The following is a 20,037-nucleotide window of genomic DNA, read 5'->3' as shown; positions in this document are numbered from 1 at the left end:
GAATGAAGAACGGCTGTTAACCTGTCATTATCAACTTATTATTCTTTTGGCATTTAGCAGATGACTTAATTATTTATTTTTATCTTTTATGCTCTGCCTTTACTAACATTGTAAGATGTTGTGAAGCTATATGAGACATGAGAAGATTTAAGATGATGAAAGGCCTTTGTATTTGTACTGATATTTAAGACTGATTACAGATAAAAGAATTCTGAGAATAAGACCAAAATAACTGTACAAATGCTCACTGTATCATAACACTGTCCCATTTTTCTGTGCCATGATATCGATATAGAATTGTTAATACCGAATTAAAGCCAAATGGCAACATCCAGGACTAAAATAAAACTTTGCCTGCTTAGAAGTGCAGTACCTCCAATGGCCACCTGAGGCTGGCACCAAAAATAAAAAACACAAACACTGTAGCGGCAACCTTCGGTCCTTCTTTGCCGCTTCTGCAGGACTTAAGTTTCTGACTCGTGCTCTTGTTGAATCGCTTGTATGCCTTTCGGTAGCAAAAACAAGGCGCTTGTAAAAAAGGAAAAAACATTTATTCTCCATACAAACTGAAAAATACAAACAAAGGCCTCTGGTGGGAGCTCCGTTTACATTCCTTTTATGTTACAACGAAAGCACAATAAACGGTGCCGGTTAGAAAACTGTTGCTCCGGGTCCTGCTTACTTGACTAACCTTTCATCCCCCCTCGTGCTTAACACACCCCCTTTACGACACCTACCAACACTTTACAACAACACAAAAGACTAACAAAGCAGGATCAATTTATGAAGCACGGTATATTACACTATAACATAAAATAATGAAAATTATAACTAGAAACTCAAATTAAAGATCACAGCAAAATGTTGGCTAAACTGCTCCAACAAACACTAAAAACCATACTTACAAAAAACATATGGCTCGACAAAATACCTTCATAACCTCTTGATATTATATTGCATAATATGAAGCAGACAGAAATACATTCATTCCTGTTACCTTTGTTCAAATTATTTCCTCTTGCACTGATAATTCTGAGTGATTGATACGTTTTTGATTAGTGGCTGACACTAATATCAATTCAATTCATACAGCCGCACATCTCAACAGCAGTTGCCTCGAGGTGCTTTCTGCTGTAAGGTAAAGACCCTACAATAATACAGAGAAAACCCCAACAATGACATGATCCCAAGTACTCGGCAACAGTGGGAAGGAAAAACTCCCTTTTAGCAAGAAGAAACCTCCAAAGAGGAAAAGGCATCTGCCACAACCAGTTGAGGTGAGGGGAGGAAGATAGGACAAAAAACACAATAAAGATTGTGGAGGCTAAAATGTTTTGACATATGACATATAGACCACTTATAACAGTAACACAGGACACCAATAGGATTCATGTACATTTTCACTTGTGATTTCACAGCATGACAATATCCACCAAACAAACATCAGCAGATCAATAATGACACCTCGGTTCCATGAAGTGCTCGGTCACTTTCTGAGTCTATCGAGTAGATGAATAAATAACATCTGGGTCCACTTCTGTGGCTGATGCAGGCCTGTGAGGACTTTCTGTTTTTGGATGAAATGTCACAGCTGCATAGTGCAGGTGCTCTGAGCTCTGCCTCTGTGAATAAGAGAACTGTCAGTCTCACGGCTGAGTAAAAAACTACCAACATTAACTGATAAAGAGTGTGAAGGACACAAAATGAAACACTTCACCTCTTCTTGTTGTAGATTCTTTCCTTCAGTGTGAACTACGGCAAAAAGTACAAACAATTTATGAGGTTGGTTGAATTATAATATTAAAAATATTCCTGTTGGGGGATTTTTAAAATAGAAAATAGTTGTTGTTCCTTTTTAAGTGTAATCATAAAAGACATGTAAAAATCTGTTACAATAAAAATACCTTTCTGAAGCTTTTTGATTTTAACAGCCAGACAAACGATGACTGTGATGAGGAAAACAGTCAGAACACCGAGGATCACACTCATCACATTTGGTAATCCGATAAAAGTGTCTGTGACAAAGACAGATTATAATAAATGAAATGACAGCAGCTGCAGTTTATTAAATGTGTGGTTCAGAATCTAACATCTTAAACTTTGACTCTTATTTTCATGAAATTCAATAAAACCAAATGAAGAGGTCATTCTTACCTTGGACCACTAAATCTGTTGCTTCAACAATAACCGGACTGCGGTCTATTTTAAATCCACAGAAATAAAGTCCAGAGTCCAATAAATCCACTTGTTTAATTTTGAGAAACACAGTGGATAAATTAGTGCTCATTTCAAATTTTCCATTTTTAAATCCAGTGCAGAATGAAGCAGGTTCATGAGGTTCGAACATGGAGGCGATACAGGTGAGTTTGGCTCTCTTGGTCACTCTGAACCAGAGTATCTGTGTGGGAGAACTGGAAAAGTTGGAGCACAGCAGCGTGACTTCTTTTCCAGACTGAACCTCCACAGGTTGTGATACAGGGATCCAACCTGAAAAACAAAAGAAAATAAATAAACACAAACATTAAAGCAACAGAATCTTAATCAACAGAATCAGCTGGTTCTGTGGAGTAAATGAGTTGCTGTACTTACTGAGGCTGCAGACAAGTAAAACTGTTAGAGAGTCAAAGTTCCTCATTGTGCACACGATGTCCCTGAAATGGTGCTCTACAAGTTCATATAGGGTGGTCTGAAGAGGTGTGGTTTTTAGTATCTGTATGTGCTATACAATACATCTGTGAAAGAATAATCACGCCCCCCAGAAAGTTTAACCCTAACAGTGAACCAAGAGACAAAGATTGTGATTGTTCGCATGTAGACTCTCAAACCACTGTTGAAATATTTTATCACATCTGCTCATTAAAAACAAACCTCTCAGAGAGTCCCAGTACAACTTCACATTAACGCTCTTGGAACTGGGGTTACAGATGACCTTGAAGGATACAGCAACCAAAGCGATCCTGACAGGCTTGAGGTTTTGTCTGTCTCCCTCTGAAAGCCATCTCTCTAAGGCCTGATTTACATATTTCTGGAGGATCTTTGTGGCTGACCTTATTTTGTGATTGTTTCCTGGCATTTTATACCAGTCAATAGAAAAAAATAAAATGCTGCCACTTTTCCCCTCCTGGCTCCCAACTTTCAGTTTATTTTAGGGGTGTTACTCTGTCACTGCTATATTCAAAAACTGCAGTGAAGAAGTAGCCAAAAATGCACATGAAGTGTGGACAGTACTGAACACGCTGCAGGCTGCATCGACCTGGTGTGGATTTGTGGACTTGAATTGATGCTGCCTTCTGAAGTATAAATCCCCAGTAATTCTCGGGTGGAGCTGTGGGCAATCATTCCTTGTTCTTTTTTCTGAAGGTTGTTATTTCTCACCATGGTGGCAAGCAGGCCCCATCTGAAACATGCTAATGCTAGTGCTGTTTGCCAGTAACTTTGTCAGCCTCCTGGTGCTCCTGAGGATTTTCACAACCACTGCTAGCTATTCTTAACTAAACCTTCCAGCTGATTTCTGAACCTGAAAAGGAAAGTACTTCCCAGTAATTTACCTGCTTTGCCATTCTCCTGCATTGCACTCTGAGCAGCGGCATTTCATCTGCTCGCCAGTTACTCCAGATTCTCTGATTAAAAAGCAAACAAGTAAGGCCTCAGAACCAAATCACAAATATTTCAAGAACTTTTTGAACTCACCTTGACCATTCGTAACATTTCTTCTCTGGAGGAGCTCTTTGTTTCATTCCTGTTGGGTAATAAATTTATTCAAGCCACTTCCCTCTTCCTATTAAACTCATTCTTTCTTGTAAATAAGACTTGTGACAGTGCAGTTGCTCTGAGTGTTTTCTTAGTCCAATAAACATGACAGTCAGGTTTACACATTTCATTAGATTAGATTAGATAAACTTTATTAATCCCTCGGGTGGGCTCCTCTGGGAAATTCGGTTTCCAAATAGCACAGCACGTGTAGACCAGAGGATTTTTTTTGGACTGCATACAGTCCCACTGCAAACCTCGTCTCTCACAGTATCAGGAAGTCATCTGACTGGTCCCAAAGTCAGGGTTGTAAAAATCTGAGACTTCATCATAAAAACTCAGAATGTGAAATGACTGGAATCTACAGAAGATTTATAAAGGCACACTATTACAGTAAGCTCATTCTGACAGTACAGATCATCCTCAGACCCAGTTATCACAATAAATCCACATTATCATGAACGATATGCCAATATTCAGCAGTCTGGCAGGCAGGAAGTGGACCTGAATGGAGAATTTAAGAGGCTGAACAAACTTAAAAGGACAGAAAGAGACACAGACAATAAGCACTCACGAGATAACAAGGGGAAACAGGTGGGAGCACAGCTGAGGGAAGCTAGCATAATGACTCAAGGGGAAGTAAAACTAAACACAAACTAAGACAGGGCAACAGTCAGTAAAATAAAACAGTAAGTGAGACATAACTGAATGGAGAGATGAAACTGATTAACCGATAACTAAATGGGGAAACGTGAAAGACACCCACAGAGAGACAAAACCGAAGCAGCGACAAGAATGAATGAATAGAATAGAAAACAAAAGAGAATTAACAAAGCTGTAAGCAACTTTTATAATCAAACCCTTTTCTGGATTACTTACAACCCCCCTCTGTCTACATAGAAGTTAAACTGTGAGCTTCAGTTTAACAGTATTGTACTGTAAATGGTAAATGGCCTGTATTTATATAGCGCTTTTCTAGTCCCTAAGGACCCCAAAGCGCTTTACATATCCAGTCATCCACCCATTCACACACACATTCACACACTGGTGATGGTAAGCTACATTGTAGCCACAGCCACCCTGGGGCGCACTGACAGAGGCGAGGCTGCCGGACACTGGCGCCACCAGGCCCTCTGACCACCACCAGTAGGCAACAGGTGAAGTGTCTTGCCCAAGGACACAACGACCGAGACTGTCCAAGCTGGGGCTCGAACCGGCAACCTTCCGATTACAAGGCGAACTCCCAACTCTTGAGCCACGATCGCCCCTGTAGGGAGTAGTGTGTTGCTACAAATTGCATCTGTTCATTAATGTGAGACAATGAATATCAAATGGCTTGAATGGGACACTAGTGGAGAGGTCAGTCACTGTGGTGGTAGAATCAGCTCTCTGTGACACTTCTGTTTTCACTCTTTGACAGAAGGTCACTGCTAATCATGTCATCAGAGCCCCTCTATTGCCTTTAAATTTAACTCATGCTGGTTATTGACATACTCATGAACTGCAAAGTTGACTGTGTGGAGTGAAGAAGAGGACCCAAGTTTAATAAGGCTGGTAAAACATTACAAAACAAAAGGCGAAGCTAAACAATAACCAAAAGTGGGAAAACTACACAGAAAACATGACACATCTTAAACATGAAAAACCCTTAAACGTGGCTACCTGGCATAAATACATGAAGACCTGGGACATGGCATGAAGTGGCAGGATAGCAGACGATCTGACAAAGACTGAATGACACACACACAGACTAATTATACACAGGCGTTGCTGTAACGTATTCGACCTTCAAATGCGGCCTCCGAAGGATGTAGTCACTGAATTGAGACACAGCCAATGACACCACAGGGGAAGAGTAAAAATAAGCACATTTAACATAGAAACACCAGACTTTCAAAATAAAACAGGAAACAATTAAAGACTTAGACATGGCACACAAGCTTGACAACATGAAGCACGCAGACAAGGAACACATGACATATTGACACAAAAGACAAGAAACTAACAATGAATCAGGAATTATAGGAGAACCAACCCCTAACTAATAATGTCAACACAAGAACTAAGCATATATTCAATATAATGTAAGAAATCACAAAATACAAAATGAACTTAAAATGCTGGGTCACGGACTCTGCCCTGACACAAGCAGCGTAAAATCAACAAACATTCTGCTCATCGCATTTCTTCGCGATTATTCCTTGAGGCCTTTTCAAATAGGACACAGCATGTGCTGTGCTGACCCAAAATTTGTGGTGACTGCTGCATCCAATGTGAAAGGGCCTTGAGCTGTCCATCATTTTAAATTACCCACCATCGCACTATGAAACTTGGGATAGTTTGGGCCATGAAGCATACACCTAACTGTCCTTCAAATCTGGGGAAAAGGAGGCTCTCCCAAGGCTCATCACGTCGCTGTGACGCAATCAGCCTTCAAAGGCACCCTTCAGAAGGTGCAGCCCCTGAATTACGACAAAGCTAACAGTCGATGTGGGTGAAGGTTTTTGTTTTTCTTATTCTTTCTATTTAAAAAAAAATAAAAAAATGTCAAGATGAAGGACTATGCCTGCTTTAACTGTGAGTTGTATTGATATGTGAGCTGTTGCCTGTAACTACAGACCTCACCAAATGCACTAACGCAGAGGTGTTTATTTAGAGCAGGGGTGTCAAACTCAAATACACAGTGGGCCAAAATTCAAAACTGGAACAAAGTCGCGGGCTAACGTTAATATTTATTGAAAGAAAAATCTTCCTCCAGATTTAAGAATGAATCTTTTCTTATGGACTCAAACAAGTTTTGCTGAAAAACTGAATATGGAACAAGCAAAGCTTAATACTAAACGATATATATATTAGCTGTATAATACCAGTAGGCCAGCTCTAATAGTAATTTGGTATGGCTTCGCGGGCCAAATGTAATTAGGCTGCGGGCCAAATCTGGTTTTTAGTTATTCAAATGTTCATAATCCTGATTTTTTTTTCTATTTTGCATCATGGCATCAACCTGCTATTGAAGCTTATTTCTCTTACTGCAATAAAGAAGTCACATATTTAGAGTTATGGATAGCAATGTTTCGTTTTTGGTAGCAGAAACAGACTAATCGTATGTACTTCTTCATTGGGAAGATTTCTAAAGACCTTCATATGAGTTCAGCTTTAACATTAGCTTCCAGTTCAAGGTATACTGTTGTAAACAGTGTTTATGTGTCTTTGGCCCCCTTCCTGAGTTTTAATTTTTTTGTAGAATCAGTTTAATTCAACTACCCTGGAGAGATTTCAATGATTAGATTTGATTGGTGGCTGTGGTGGTGTGTGGTGACTTTTACAATAAGACAAGCAGAAACTATTCCAGTGACAGTGGCCAACTGGGGCCACAAGATGTCAGTGATGTAAAGGATGGATGCAAACAGGTATGAGAGAAGCTTTACAAATAGAATGCTGTTTAAAACAAAGGACATCTTTAATTTGGTGTTTATTTATGATTTTTTTTTTACACTGCTCAAAAAACATAAATGAACACAATAACCTCTACCTCAAAGTTAAAACCCAGAGGACAAGTTTTGAAACGATGATCGAAGCTGCTCACCTTCACAAAATTTACTAATGCTGACAGTTCAGGAATTGTCTACTGTTGAGCCAGGGTTAAGGTTAGCAATTCAGTCTTTAAATGTTATCCATATTACTCGTATAAGTCTTACGAATACATAGGAATTTTTTTATTATAAGTGGATTTCCATTTAATGTTCATATTCAATATCAGCTTAATTTTATAACCACTTATGTACTTAGGGCCATAGTGTATGGATGGCTAGGAGTGACAAAATGAATGAATTAAATATCCCATTAATAATTACTTAAATGCCCTTCCATTTCATTTAAGCATTTAATAAATTATTAATTAATTTATTTCTATTATTAATGACACATTTATTTTATTTTTTATATATTTAATTTATTCATTATCGACACATTTAATTAATTATTTAGTTATTTTAAATTTTAATTAATTATTGAAGCATTAAATTAATTATTTAATGCTGTATTTATTTCATTCATTTTGGCACTCCTGGCCCTGCAGCTGTCATCATGAATTAATTTTATCTGTCAGTCTCACTGATCAAAGTCGGGGGGCGGGGTTAACACTGCCACTGTGGCATGTCTAAAATCTGATTGGTTAAACTGCACAACAAGTCCACACAGGTCCATGCCAGATAATAGATTGATGTACACCCAGTGAATTACACTCTGCTCCTTTAGGAGGCGATATTCATCGTTAACTTTGTTTGAATAGTTAAATGCTGAAATACTGAATGCTTGAAAAATCAAGAGGATAACTTGATAATAGTTGTGTGCGTCACTATTACCATTCGCACATGTGTGGTACCGCATGCGCGAATCTTACATCACTTCCTCCCTTTGCCAACATTGCGACAGTTAATATATTTAAATGACACGTTTAGCACCCAGTCAGCTCCTAGCGTTTCTCGACAGCTCTGCCTCCTTTTCAACTGTCCGAGACATTTAAACAATGGATACCGCCGTATACAAACAAATTCATGCTTTTCTTCTCAACGGAGAGCTTCCTCCGACTGAACAACAAGCCGAAAAATAAGAAGAATCTTGTCAGAGGTACCAGAAACAGGGTTGTTGCTGGCTATTACTAGCCAACATTGAACCAGGACATCGGTGAATGGACATGGTCTTATTTGAGTTAACAAGAGAAATCAGAACCTCTTCCTAATTTTTTCTAAAACATTTGTTAACTATATAATTCTGTATGAATGTGTTTACTTGCACACTTACATTTCAACATTAGTTTCTGACTTTTTATTTTATTGTTATCAATTTACATCAACTGTTTTTTCAGTATCCTAGAAATATTGTTTGGAGTACATTTTTCAGGTCAGATGTCATCATCGCTGCCAGATGAAGGACCAAATCAAAACCGTGGCACCAGGATTACATCCCATCAAGGTACATCTTAAAGCCTGTTCACCCTTTTAATTTACATGTTAAAAAGCTTGTGTGCTCCAGGGTAGCTTTAAATTTTAATTTGAAAAGTTCTGTGACCTGCAGGTAAAAGAACTTTTTCGAAGTGCTGGGCATGGATTTAATTGGACCACTCCCGGAAACATGTCTAGGGAACCGATATGTGCTAACCATGACCGATCTGTATACTAATTGGCAATGCTGATTGCAGAACTTCTTAAGTCCAGGACTGCAGCTGAGGTCTCTGCAATCATGATCTCTTAAGTTATACACATTTGGCACGGTCAGGAAAATCATGACTGACCAAGGAAAGGAGTTTGTGAACCAGGTAAAACTTGTGAAAGTGTTATTCGTACCTTTACCTATGATATGATGTATTTAGGCCAAGTCTGCTCATGTAACTGCAGCTCAACAACAGCATTTTCAGCAAGCTCAATATTAAACATGCTGTGTCCAGTGCATACCACCCCCAGACCAACGGGCAGGTTAGCATTTGGATGTCTAACCTTCAGTAACTCAAGTGAAATCAGTCATGCTTATTTATCTATTCTACAATACAACTCAATGGATGAGAGGACCAACCAGAACATTAAGCGTGCTCTCAGAAAGTGCATCAACCAGAACCACGATGACTACTCGTGATGCTTTACAGTGTATCATCGTCTTAAGAATGTATTTTTAAACTTATTTAAAGTTTAAAAGTTATTGACAAGTGCAAGAGATAATGAATTAATGAAGAGATTTTATGTGATCAGCACTACACCCACCACAGTCCCTATTTCCTGCTCTTCCACCGACATCCACGTCTTCCTGCTGTGACAAACGCCTGTCCCATGGATGATGACCTTGCAGTTGCCAACCCAGAAGAGGACATAAAGATACAAGACTTGAGGAGATGACGATTCTGAATGAAATGGTCTGTACATTTAAGAAGGGCTGACTGACAGGGAAAGGAGATTTGTTTAGTGGAAGACCTTTGGAACACGGAAAAGGAAGCAGGTACAACATTGTGTTGTTCAAGCAGGCGATGATGTTCTTTTGTCAGGAGATCCAAAAAGGAGACGCACAAGAGATGCATTATTCATTATTTGCATATTATCAGATCCACCAACTGAGAGGAAGTTTCTCCTGGACCACTCATATGGGACTCCTGAATGGCAAATTGATCATCGGTATGCCAGTCCAGGAGCAAAGTGTCAGAAAGACTTGGACCCTATTTATTCCAGTCTGGTGAGGCGCATTTTTATGCATTCACGTTGAACCTTGATGGTTTTAGAATTGCTGAAGCATGAAAAATAATGCCAGCCTTATTTTGTAGTTGTCTTTTTAATCTGTTTCTTTATTATTTTATATATTATATTGAAGTAAAATCACATGAAATGCTTTTTTCATTTAGGTGGAATACAGTGGCTTGCAAAAGTATTCGGCCCCCTTGAACTTTTCCACATTTTGTCACATTACAGCCACAAACATGAATCAATTTTACTGGAATTCCACGTGAAAGACCAATACAAAGTGGTGCACACGTGAGAAGTGGAATGAAAATCATACATGCTTCCAAACATTTTTTACAAATAAATAACTGCAAAGTGGGGTGTGTGTAATTATTCAGCCCCCTTTGGTCTGAGTGCACCCGTAACTATTGACTATGTGCACGTTAGCATATGCTACTTCCGGTGCGGAAACTCCTGTGGGGAGCTTTGTTTCCGGTGTCCTATTCGCACCTTGTTTACGGTCCAAAACAAGTTAAGCAAATTAATGAATCAAGCTGCGATTTACATTTCTCTAGATGTCTTGGGCATTTATCCAATATATCTGTAAATGATGTTTATCGACTTGTCGATTTTTTTCCCCTGCGCCTCAGAGCAAAAGAGAAAAGGGATTCAAATTTTATATTTCTCAGCTGTCCCTCGTTTATTGTGGGTGTTATGTTCTAAAAATAACCAGCGATGGGTGAAATCAAGTAGCCAATTTTATTTTTTGATGGTGCAAAACGTTTCATGGACATTGTGGACATCCAGTACTGCACATCAGTGTCACACTGCTAATGATCGATGCAGTGATTCTGGACTGTACAGGAGAGACGTCACGGAGGAGATCGTCTGCAGCGATCAGGACGCAGGACACAATGTGACGTAAGAAAAAGAAAAAAAAAAAAAAAAGCATGCAAACTTGCACTAAAAAAAAAAAAATCTGTGAAACAGCGAGGTGAAAGGTGAACCGCGTTATAGCGAAGGACCGCTGTAATTTTGAAAGTAAGTCACAACATACCTGCATTAGTATTTATACAGAGTAAATACTAATGCATAGAAACCGTTACCAGCAATCATTCATTTTTTGTGTGGCTTTTTTCACAGTTTGTTAACATGCTGTGTAGGTGTGTACTTGACTAGCTGATATCAACATAACAGGGAAACATCTGGTTGGACTATTCTTCACCTGTAGTTTGAATGCTGAACATTTGCCTGTTTAAATCATAAGACCAGTCATTATACAGAGATGTGCTTCTGAATGTGGACGATGTGTCTTCTGCTGCAGTAATGCAGTTCTGCTTGTGTTGAGTGATGTAAACAACTGATCGATCTAAACGCTTTAAACGTCAAAATTGATCATTAGATTTTTTTATGACACAATGGTGGCGAGTGTTCCCACCTTCTCCTCTTTGTAACTTAACGCGATCTTTCTGTTTTCGGGTTTTGGACATGATTTTGGAGTATATCTTCGCAGTAGCGATTGACCGCAAAGTAAAGCTACCGGAAATGTACAACCCCACATCCGGTCTCAAACCAGGAAGTTAGCATTTTCTCGTGCACAGGGTCCATTGTAAAATGCTCAGAGTAGAAGTAGATGCTTTTTGCACATACGTGATATGGATCGGGTTTCCGGTACGGCTCGAGTAACAACAAATACATCGCACGATGTGCACAAAAAAATGTCAAAAACCTGTCAGACGCTGTTAGCAAGAAACTGTATGCAGCCATCCATCCATCCATTCGCTTCCGCTTTTCAGGGTCACGGGGGGCGCTGGAGCCTATCCCAGCTGTCATAGGGCGAGAGGCGGGGTACACCCTGGACAGGTCGCCAGTCTGTCGCAGGGCCAACACACAGGGACAGACAACCATTCGCACTCACATTCACTCACACATTCACACCTAGTGGTAATTTGGATTATCCAATTAACCTATCCCCACAAGCTGCATGTCTTTAGACTGCGGGAGGAAGCCGGAGTACCCGGAGGGAACCCATGCAAACAGGGGGAGAACATGCAAACTCCACACAGAAAGACCCCGGCCTGATGGTGGAATTGAACTCAGGACCTTCTTGCTGTGCGGCAACAGTGCTAACCACCGTGCCACCATGCTGCCTTGTGTATGCAGCCATCTCCAATTTATTTCAGTGACTGCTGGGAGATCCCAATTTTCTTGCTGGTCAAGTGTCAAAACGATTGTTGTAGTTGTTGAACTAAATACACATTTTCCATTTCATATTGTAACGTTGGACCCGTTAAGCATAGACAGGACACGGACGTAATGACAGCACTACTTTATTTTCGAATGTGATCACACTGTGGTTTTTGTTTTCACAGGGACACAGACACTCCCGTTCTGCTGTCACGTCCGCTCTCTCCCACTCCGACTGTCACTGTGAACATACAAAGAGACATAATCACACTCACATCCCAGCACACCTGTTCACCCCGCCTCTGCGCTGCCCCGGGAGCTCACTGCATCACCCCTCCTCTGCAGCCGACCAGAGACCACACCCACGCCACACATATTAATAGTCATTTGCTTCTTGTTGCAGAAATATACATCCACAGTCTGCAATTTTTTTAAAATAAGTATATACTGGTGTATTCTATATATACTACCCAGTGTCACATCTTCTTATAAATGTATTTTTTTCTTATCTTGTAAATTAATGGACCTTCTTTTATTTTTTTTAAATATTATTTTAAACTTTGTGTGATTGTACAGCATACAGCCCACACAAAGCTTTAACGACTGGCTTTCACATGTAAACAGCGCTCCACGTAGCACTTAGCTAGATGGCAGCGTCCAGTGTTTCTGTTTCAGTCATTTAAACATACTGATATCCAGATAAGTGATATACCTTCCACAGAATAGCAGCCCATGACTACATGGTTTCCCTAATGGGAAGATACAGGAAGAGCCGACTGTCTCCAGTACTCTCTTAGCATTACCCATACTAAGTCTTTAGCTTGATCGACGCTCTGGCTCACCTCTACAGCTGCCTTGCCATCTTTAAGTTGCCTTGTTTGTTGAGCAGTACATGTAGGCCAGATATTGTCCCGTTTCTTTTTCCAAGAATGGCAGAAATCCTGTTTACTCCGCAGGTAAATCAGTTCTTTCTCATCATTTATATAACCTTATTTATAAATATGTGTGTAGAACTTACCATGCAATATTTATATACTGAACTTGTTATTTTCCTATTAACAAAAATGGTAACCTACATATTCTTTTCACAGGGTTGAAGTTGTCCTCTTTCATGTTCTATCAGATGGTATTAGACAAAATTACACGGCCAGTTGAGGATACTGATGAAGATGAAGAATTTGATGTTGAGTCCAGAATTGCTGCATCACTGGTTTTCTATGGATGTTCATTGAAACCGGTATAGGCAACTTTTTTTTTTTTAAACAAAGCTATTGCTCATATTGCAAATGCTTGTTAATAAAACACTTAAAGTTATAGAATGCATGAAAATTATAGTTTAACGGTGTAGTTCCTTTGAAGTATTATGAACAATGAACTAAATGCTTCTTCCTGAACTGAACGTGGAGATCTCTGGGGGGACCTTTCCTACAGCCTCCACGTGCTTTAAAACTCTGAAGCTGCGAGCTCATTTCCAAATGTACAAAGATTTTGAGGACGCAATTATTTCTATTTTTTTTTTTACACATTTACAAACAGCAGATTCACATTTTTATTCAAAATGTATCTTTCGTTTAGAGAAAGTTATCAGTTTTGCATCTCCAGCCGTCATGTTTATTTTTGTTAAAGGTAATTTCATTTACAACAAACCGAAGATTATAATGTGATATTAAAAAAAAAGCTTAACTATGTGACAAACGTGATGACGGCCTTTAAGAAATGGGCTTTAAAATTATTTTTAATTCATCTCCTCTGTCTTTGCCTGCCTGGGCAGGGCTCATTTTGGGCTCTCGCCTCTGGCCCACACACCTGCCCTGGTTGCCAAACCTGCTGCTGATCTAACTGATTGCTATTTAAGATGGCTGTTCTGTGCTTCTAGTTGCTGGATCGTTGAATAACCTGTGTTAGTTAGTCCAGCAACCAATAGCTGAACCTGTGTGTTTTCTCTAGCCTGGTTCTGATTAATCATTTCTTGTAAATAGATTATTAGGTGTTCCCATGTGGAAAGAGTGGAGTTTTCTGGAGAGCTTCATATGTGTGGACCTTTCCCCATATCCCTCTCATGGACCCTCCTTGCGCATTGCATATATTGCACTAGGTAAACATTATAAATAAATCACAGTCTCTTTGCAAAAGGATTCCTGGTCTGCGCGTGAGTCCTTCTGAAACCTGTGACAGTGCATCTGTTTGTTTTAACATGCTAAATAAAAAGCCTGGTCAGTCTCCTGTGATTCTTGACAGGACTTGGACTGTCTCCAGGTATGATCCATTTGCATCTGTTAAAGAAACTCCTGGAACTGGCAAAGCAGCGAGCTCTTTATCTGATAGCTCACAGGTCAGCTGAATCTCAGGTACTGATATTTTAAAGTTTTAAATAATATGGCGCCCAGTTATTTAAATGAACTCCTCAACATGTATGACCCCAAAAGAGCACTGAGATAGTCTTGATTGAAGTATAGAATAGAAGAGATCATGTCTTCGCTGTAGCAGCATCCAGACTCTGGAATAATCTGCTAGAGGAGATTCGTACTTCAGAGTCTATTCAGTCTTTTAAATCGCTTTTTTATTTTGACTTTTAATTAGAGTTCAGTATGAGTACCATCAGGCCCGTTTTGTTTGTTATGTTTATTGTTAATACAGTGCCTTCTCATTTATCTGTATTTGTTTCCAATTTATCTATATTTGTTTCTCTATTGTTTTCTCTTGTTTTTAACCAATTGTGAAGCACTTTGCTCAACTCTTTTAATACTATATGTTCCCAAATACATATTGTAAAACAGTACAATTCTGCTACATGTACATGCACCAAAGGAAACCTTCACAGCTCAGAAAATCTTGGAGAGCTTAGGTTTGGATCTAAACTAAGATCAATATGTAGCTATTTTTTTTGCCTATGAGTAGACAATTTTAATAATTTTGTTAAAAAGCTGTTCTTTAATCATACACTCAGTAACCCAAGAGTTATTAAGAAAGATTAGGGTAGTCAAACACTGATAGAATCATATATCATATCAAACTGACTGACTGACAAGGTTAGTGGTGTTGCCACAACACCTCATTTTCTTGCCACATGTATCGCAAACTGCGTCTTGGCTGTTTGTGGAGGTACAATACGTCCACACATGACTCTGTTTACGCTCAGCCATTGTTGTGAATGCGCGCACGCCAAAAGGGCTGCGACACATTTATACAGCCATATTTCGCACATGACTGTGAAACGCGGAAGAGGAAGTAGTTCCTTCCAAGTTAGACAATCCGAATGAGTTTCTTTCCACTGATCCCGTTAATGATAAACTAGAAATTTACCCCAAATTACTAAAATATTGGTATTTTAATAACTGGTATCGGAGGAATCAATATCGATCCGCACACCACTAATCCTGGAACAGCGGCACACTCACAGACCAGGGCGCCCACCTTTTGACATACCGAGTGCCGTTCTATAACATCATGTTCTCTGTAGATTAACGGTGAGAGAAATAGTGGCGAGGTTCAGTGTCTGAAAGGACAATCAGGAGGCGTATGGAACAAAGCAGCTTAAGGTATTTACAGCTTAAGTCATGACTTTTATCCAGTGTGTTACTAAAGCTCTTCAGATCAGATCTTCATTTCACTGGTAGATCAGGGAACACCTCAGCCAGACAATGAAATCCATCTTTATGCCTTGCACCTAGTCTTCCTTCCAGAGATGCAGAACAACCTCGACTCTTTCAGAGATGCATGGAACAGTCATCAATCACCACAGCAACTCTGGGTAAGATACAGAGACCCATGGAGGATCCTTCAGAGGTTATTTCCCTTAAAAGATCCTGGGGACATTTTCTGCCATTTGCTTTTTTAATGTTAAACCATTTTCACTGTGTTTGTGTTGAGTGGAATATAGACAAATTTGCTAAAGGATATATATATATATATATATATATATATATATTTTAGAATTGTGGCCTCGGTCCATTAAATTAGCCTAAAATGGCTAAGATACACAAAAACTTAAACTATTGATCCTAGGGACAAAAACTGCCCCACTGAGAACCATTAAAAACACAATTTTCCATTCCACATTTATTATAACATCAACTAATCCACTCCTTTATGTTAGGATTTCATTTTGGACTACTGGCCTTAAATTTCTGCAATGGTTTATGTGTCACTATCAATACTGGATAACGGCATGTGTGTTTAATAAAAAAAAAAAAAGAAAAAAAAAAAAAAGGGTCTTTTTACCCCCCCCCCCAAAAAGTATGTCTGTATCTAACTTCAAAGAGAAAAGACTTTTGGATTTAGACACTCTTTTTTCTATTGTCCACACTGCAATACAAACAAATTAAATATAAAAGCAAGAACCAAAACCAAATTAGATTTTATTTTGTCTTGAAGCTCTGCTCAGGTGCACTGCAGCCAAGGTTATAAGAATGAGTCATAGCGCGGGAGTAGTCATTTCCACGATGGCAAAATACTACAGCACAGAGGAAGTTGTTGACATGCTCATGCACTGTGAGAGCAGGGATGGCTCCTCGTCACCCGCCAAGGACACGGAGGAAGCATACACACAGAGCTGCTGGAGTCCACGTCCAAATCATCTGATTTCTCTTCTGAAAATGAGAGCAAAGGGGAGATGAATGAAGAAGCAGCAGGATGGACCTCAAAAAACTGGAGAATAGTTTGGTCTCCCACAAATACGAAGACGCTCCACTATGTCCTAGCAGCCACAGGGTTTATCCCGGGACCTACTCACTATGCCGCCGCCCGAATAACTGACACAATCTCCAGCTTCGTGTTGTTCCTGACCGATGAAATCGTGCAGCATATTGTTGCCATGACCAATCTGATGGGAGACGCACAATCCAAGCCTGGCGAGATTTGGAAATGTGGACCCTCAGCCTCTGGTATGAAAAATCAGGACGGAGCATTTTCCGGGCTACGATGTCCCACAAGAGATTTAATCACATCACCAGGGCGCTGCCTTTTGATGACAAGCTCTCCTGACCCCGACACTGGGAAGACAAGTTGGCTGTCTTCCGCCAGGTATGGGATATGTGGACGTACCGCCTGGTGATGCTGTTATCCCAGAAAAAGACCTCTGTGTAAATGAGCAGCTCGTCCCATTCAGAGGCAGGTGCAGCTTCAGAGAGTACATGCTGAAAAAGCAGACAAATATGGCATAAAGATTTGGGCAGTCTGTGATTTGAAAACATCCTATGCCTGGAGGCTGCAGGTGTACACGGGCAAAGCAGCTGGCGATCGCTCTGAAGTTAACCAGGGGATGAGGGTGGTCCTGGAAATGACAGAGGGCTCCATGGACATGTCATCACCTGCAATAATTTTTTCACCTCGTTTGCACTGGCAGATGAGCTGCGCAAGAGAAACTGGCTCTAGTTGGCATAATTCGACAAAACAAAACCCGAACTTCCACCTCTTTTGCTCCCAAGCAAAAGGGAGAGCGGTCTTCTCCTCCACCTTTGCATTTACAATGACGCACGCACTCATGTCCTACATCCCCTGGGCAAGAATGTGGTCCTACTAAACACCAAACACTGCAGTCAGGACGTCAGCGATGAAGGGAAAAGAAAGCCCATCATAATACAGGACTACAACCGATGCAAAGGAGGTATCGACAACCTTGATAAGGTAGGTGTCATTATGCATTATTACGCACCCGTTTATTCATTCTTGCTCATATTCTTGTGTAAAATATACATTGGTTTGATGTTTTCGGGGTTTTTTTTTTTGTTAGATTGTTGGCACCTACTCATGCAGGAGGCGAACAAATTGGTGGCCACTGGCACAGTAGGAACTGTACATCAAAGAGGTGGGAGAAATGATAGTCAACCAGCACATAATGAAGAGAGGGCGCTTTCCCCGCTCAGCCGTTTCAGGCATCGCTACAACTGTGCAGGGTGCTGCTGCAGGCCCCTCTCGATTCATAAAATCCAAGGGCAGGAAGCAGTGCGAGTTTTGCACTGACAAAAAAAGACGAATTGGGAACACCTGCTGCAAATGTGGGAGGTTTACCTGCAGAGACCACAGCCAGTTCATTTGAAGCGTCTGCTCCACCTGTTCTTGTTTATCTTTCAAAAATAAATGTTCTTCTGGTTCAAACTGATCTTGTATTTTTATTTACACAATGTTTTTTTTAATTTTAGAACGCAACAAGGTAATAAACATTTAGTGGGGAAAAGTGAAAAACATATACCATTTAGGCTACAATTATTAAATTTACTGTGCCCCTGCAAAAAATTAATAATAATGATGTATCAAAATCAGTGTTGGTGCCAATCTTTCACCCACCTAAAGGCCTAATTATAATAACAATCAAATATTTATTGAAATGCATTTTATGGAAAATATTTAAACCTTTTGTTTTTTCTGTTAAAAAAAACTGTCATGAATGTGTGAAGGCAGGCAGGAAAGTTGGACCCGAGAGCAGAACTCACGGAGGCACAGGTGAATTACAGACTGAACAAAGAACTAACTAAACTGGAAAGCAAATAAACTCGCAGGCAGGCAAACAGAACACACAGGGTGGTATGAGGGTAAACAGACGTTCACAACGCGACAGAACAAAGGAAACACAAGGCTTATATACACAGGGAGTAATCAGGGAATGGGAAACAGGAGGGAGACACAGCTGGGAGAAATTAGGGCTAACGAGACAGGAGGCAAGTGAAACTGAACACACTGACATCAGACATGAATGTTAAATTAATATTAAAATATTAACAGATAACATTTTTGCAGCAATTTTTGGGAAGTGGCTGTTTTTTTGGCCTTAAGTTATTTTTAAGGATCTTTTAATTACAGAGTACTCTTAACATACTGCTCAATTGTTGTGTTTGACAGACAGTTCAGAACTTGTCAGGTCAGCAAGACGCCTGCTAAATTTACTCACTTCTACATCTACCACTGTTCAGCCCAGTGTTCAAACTCCCCAAGAGCCTCCCAGGTTTTGTGAAACTAGACGCAAGCAACATATGCACAGATTAACAAAAAAACCTTTGAATCATTTGACATGTGTGTTACTTTTGTACTATATAAATTAATTAGCATAAAACAATGAGATGCTTCTTCTGAATATTGTGTCATTCTAGCAGAATATTGTGTCAGGAGAGATGGTACACATATTTAAAATATGCTCTAAATTGCTAGGAATAAAAATAGCTACTTAACCTGACTAACAATTTGTGTTAAAAGAAATGGTTGCAGGCTTGGAGCAACGGTCATTGAGAGTGACCAGACTGCGAAGGCTCCCAAATATTCCTTGCTGGATCTTGATCAAGGAAACTTCCAGTAGGCCTTGCTTACATGCAGTGGGGTCCTTGTCTGTGTGTACACACAAACACACATTTTGGAAATTACTTGACTGATCTTATTGATCTCTTCTCTCACAGTAGTACTGGTGAAATTTCTGCTGCCTCAAAGATTGGTGTTACCAGTACTTGTGCAATGGAGAGCTTTTGATTGAAAGCATTATGAGAGGAGGATGTCTGTGATGTTCATTATACTTCTATTATCTCTCAGGTATTAAGTTTTATAGGTTTCACTGCTCTAAAATGTTTGGAATTACATGTTTGTGGCACAGATTGTACCATCTCTTGTGTGTGTTTCTGTCCTTTAAGATTGAGTCGGCCGCAGAAGATAAAAAGACAGAACTCACTGTTAATATTTAAAAGAAAGAAGAAATTGTTTGGTAAAATTGTTTTACTCTGTTTTTCCACAAAAACTTTTTTTTCTTTTTAATTTAACAGTATGCAATTTTTTTCTTTCTGCATTTCAATGCTGTTGTTCTTCATGCCATCCTTCAGTTGGTGCCTCTTCCCACCCAGCTACGTGATGGTCTAAAACTTCATGGTCGTACTGATCTACTGAGCCAGTACCCAAACATCTGCCAATCACTGTTTTT

The 20,037-nt window shown here is 39.8% G+C and overlaps 1 protein-coding gene across 1 annotated transcript; it reads right to left on the bottom strand.

Annotated features, from left to right (window-relative positions):
- Window positions 1–1,016: 1,016 nt before the first annotated feature.
- Window positions 1,017–2,635, bottom strand: LOC112430976 (uncharacterized). Its single transcript, XM_024799525.2, has 5 exons — window positions 2,590–2,635; window positions 2,155–2,487; window positions 1,905–2,015; window positions 1,718–1,752; window positions 1,017–1,622 (listed from the first exon to the last, which is right to left on the bottom strand). Exons 1-5 carry the CDS (start codon window positions 2,633–2,635, stop codon window positions 1,500–1,502), a joined length of 648 nt encoding a protein of 215 aa, XP_024655293.2. The 3' UTR covers window positions 1,017–1,499.
- Window positions 2,636–20,037: the final 17,402 nt, after the last annotated feature.

This window comes from Maylandia zebra, linkage group LG3 (genome assembly GCF_041146795.1).
Source record: "Maylandia zebra isolate NMK-2024a linkage group LG3, Mzebra_GT3a, whole genome shotgun sequence".
Lineage (NCBI taxonomy): Eukaryota > Metazoa > Chordata > Actinopteri > Cichliformes > Cichlidae > Maylandia > Maylandia zebra.
Note: the sequence above shows the minus strand (reverse complement) of the source record. Positions and strands in the feature narration are given on the sequence as shown.

Bases quoted from the DNA above. Each gene is read 5' to 3' on its own strand.
- LOC112430976 (XM_024799525.2), bottom strand. From the start codon at position 2,635: ATGAGGAACTTTGACTCTCTAACAGTTTTACTTGTCTGCAGCCTCA. The intron at 1,753-1,904 runs GTATTTTTATTG...TTTTTGCCGTAG, and splicing joins AATCAAAAAGCTTCAGAAAG to TTCACACTGAAGGAAAGAAT. The intron at 1,623-1,717 runs GTGAAGTGTTTC...TCTTATTCACAG, and splicing joins AGAATCTACAACAAGAAGAG to AGGCAGAGCTCAGAGCACCT.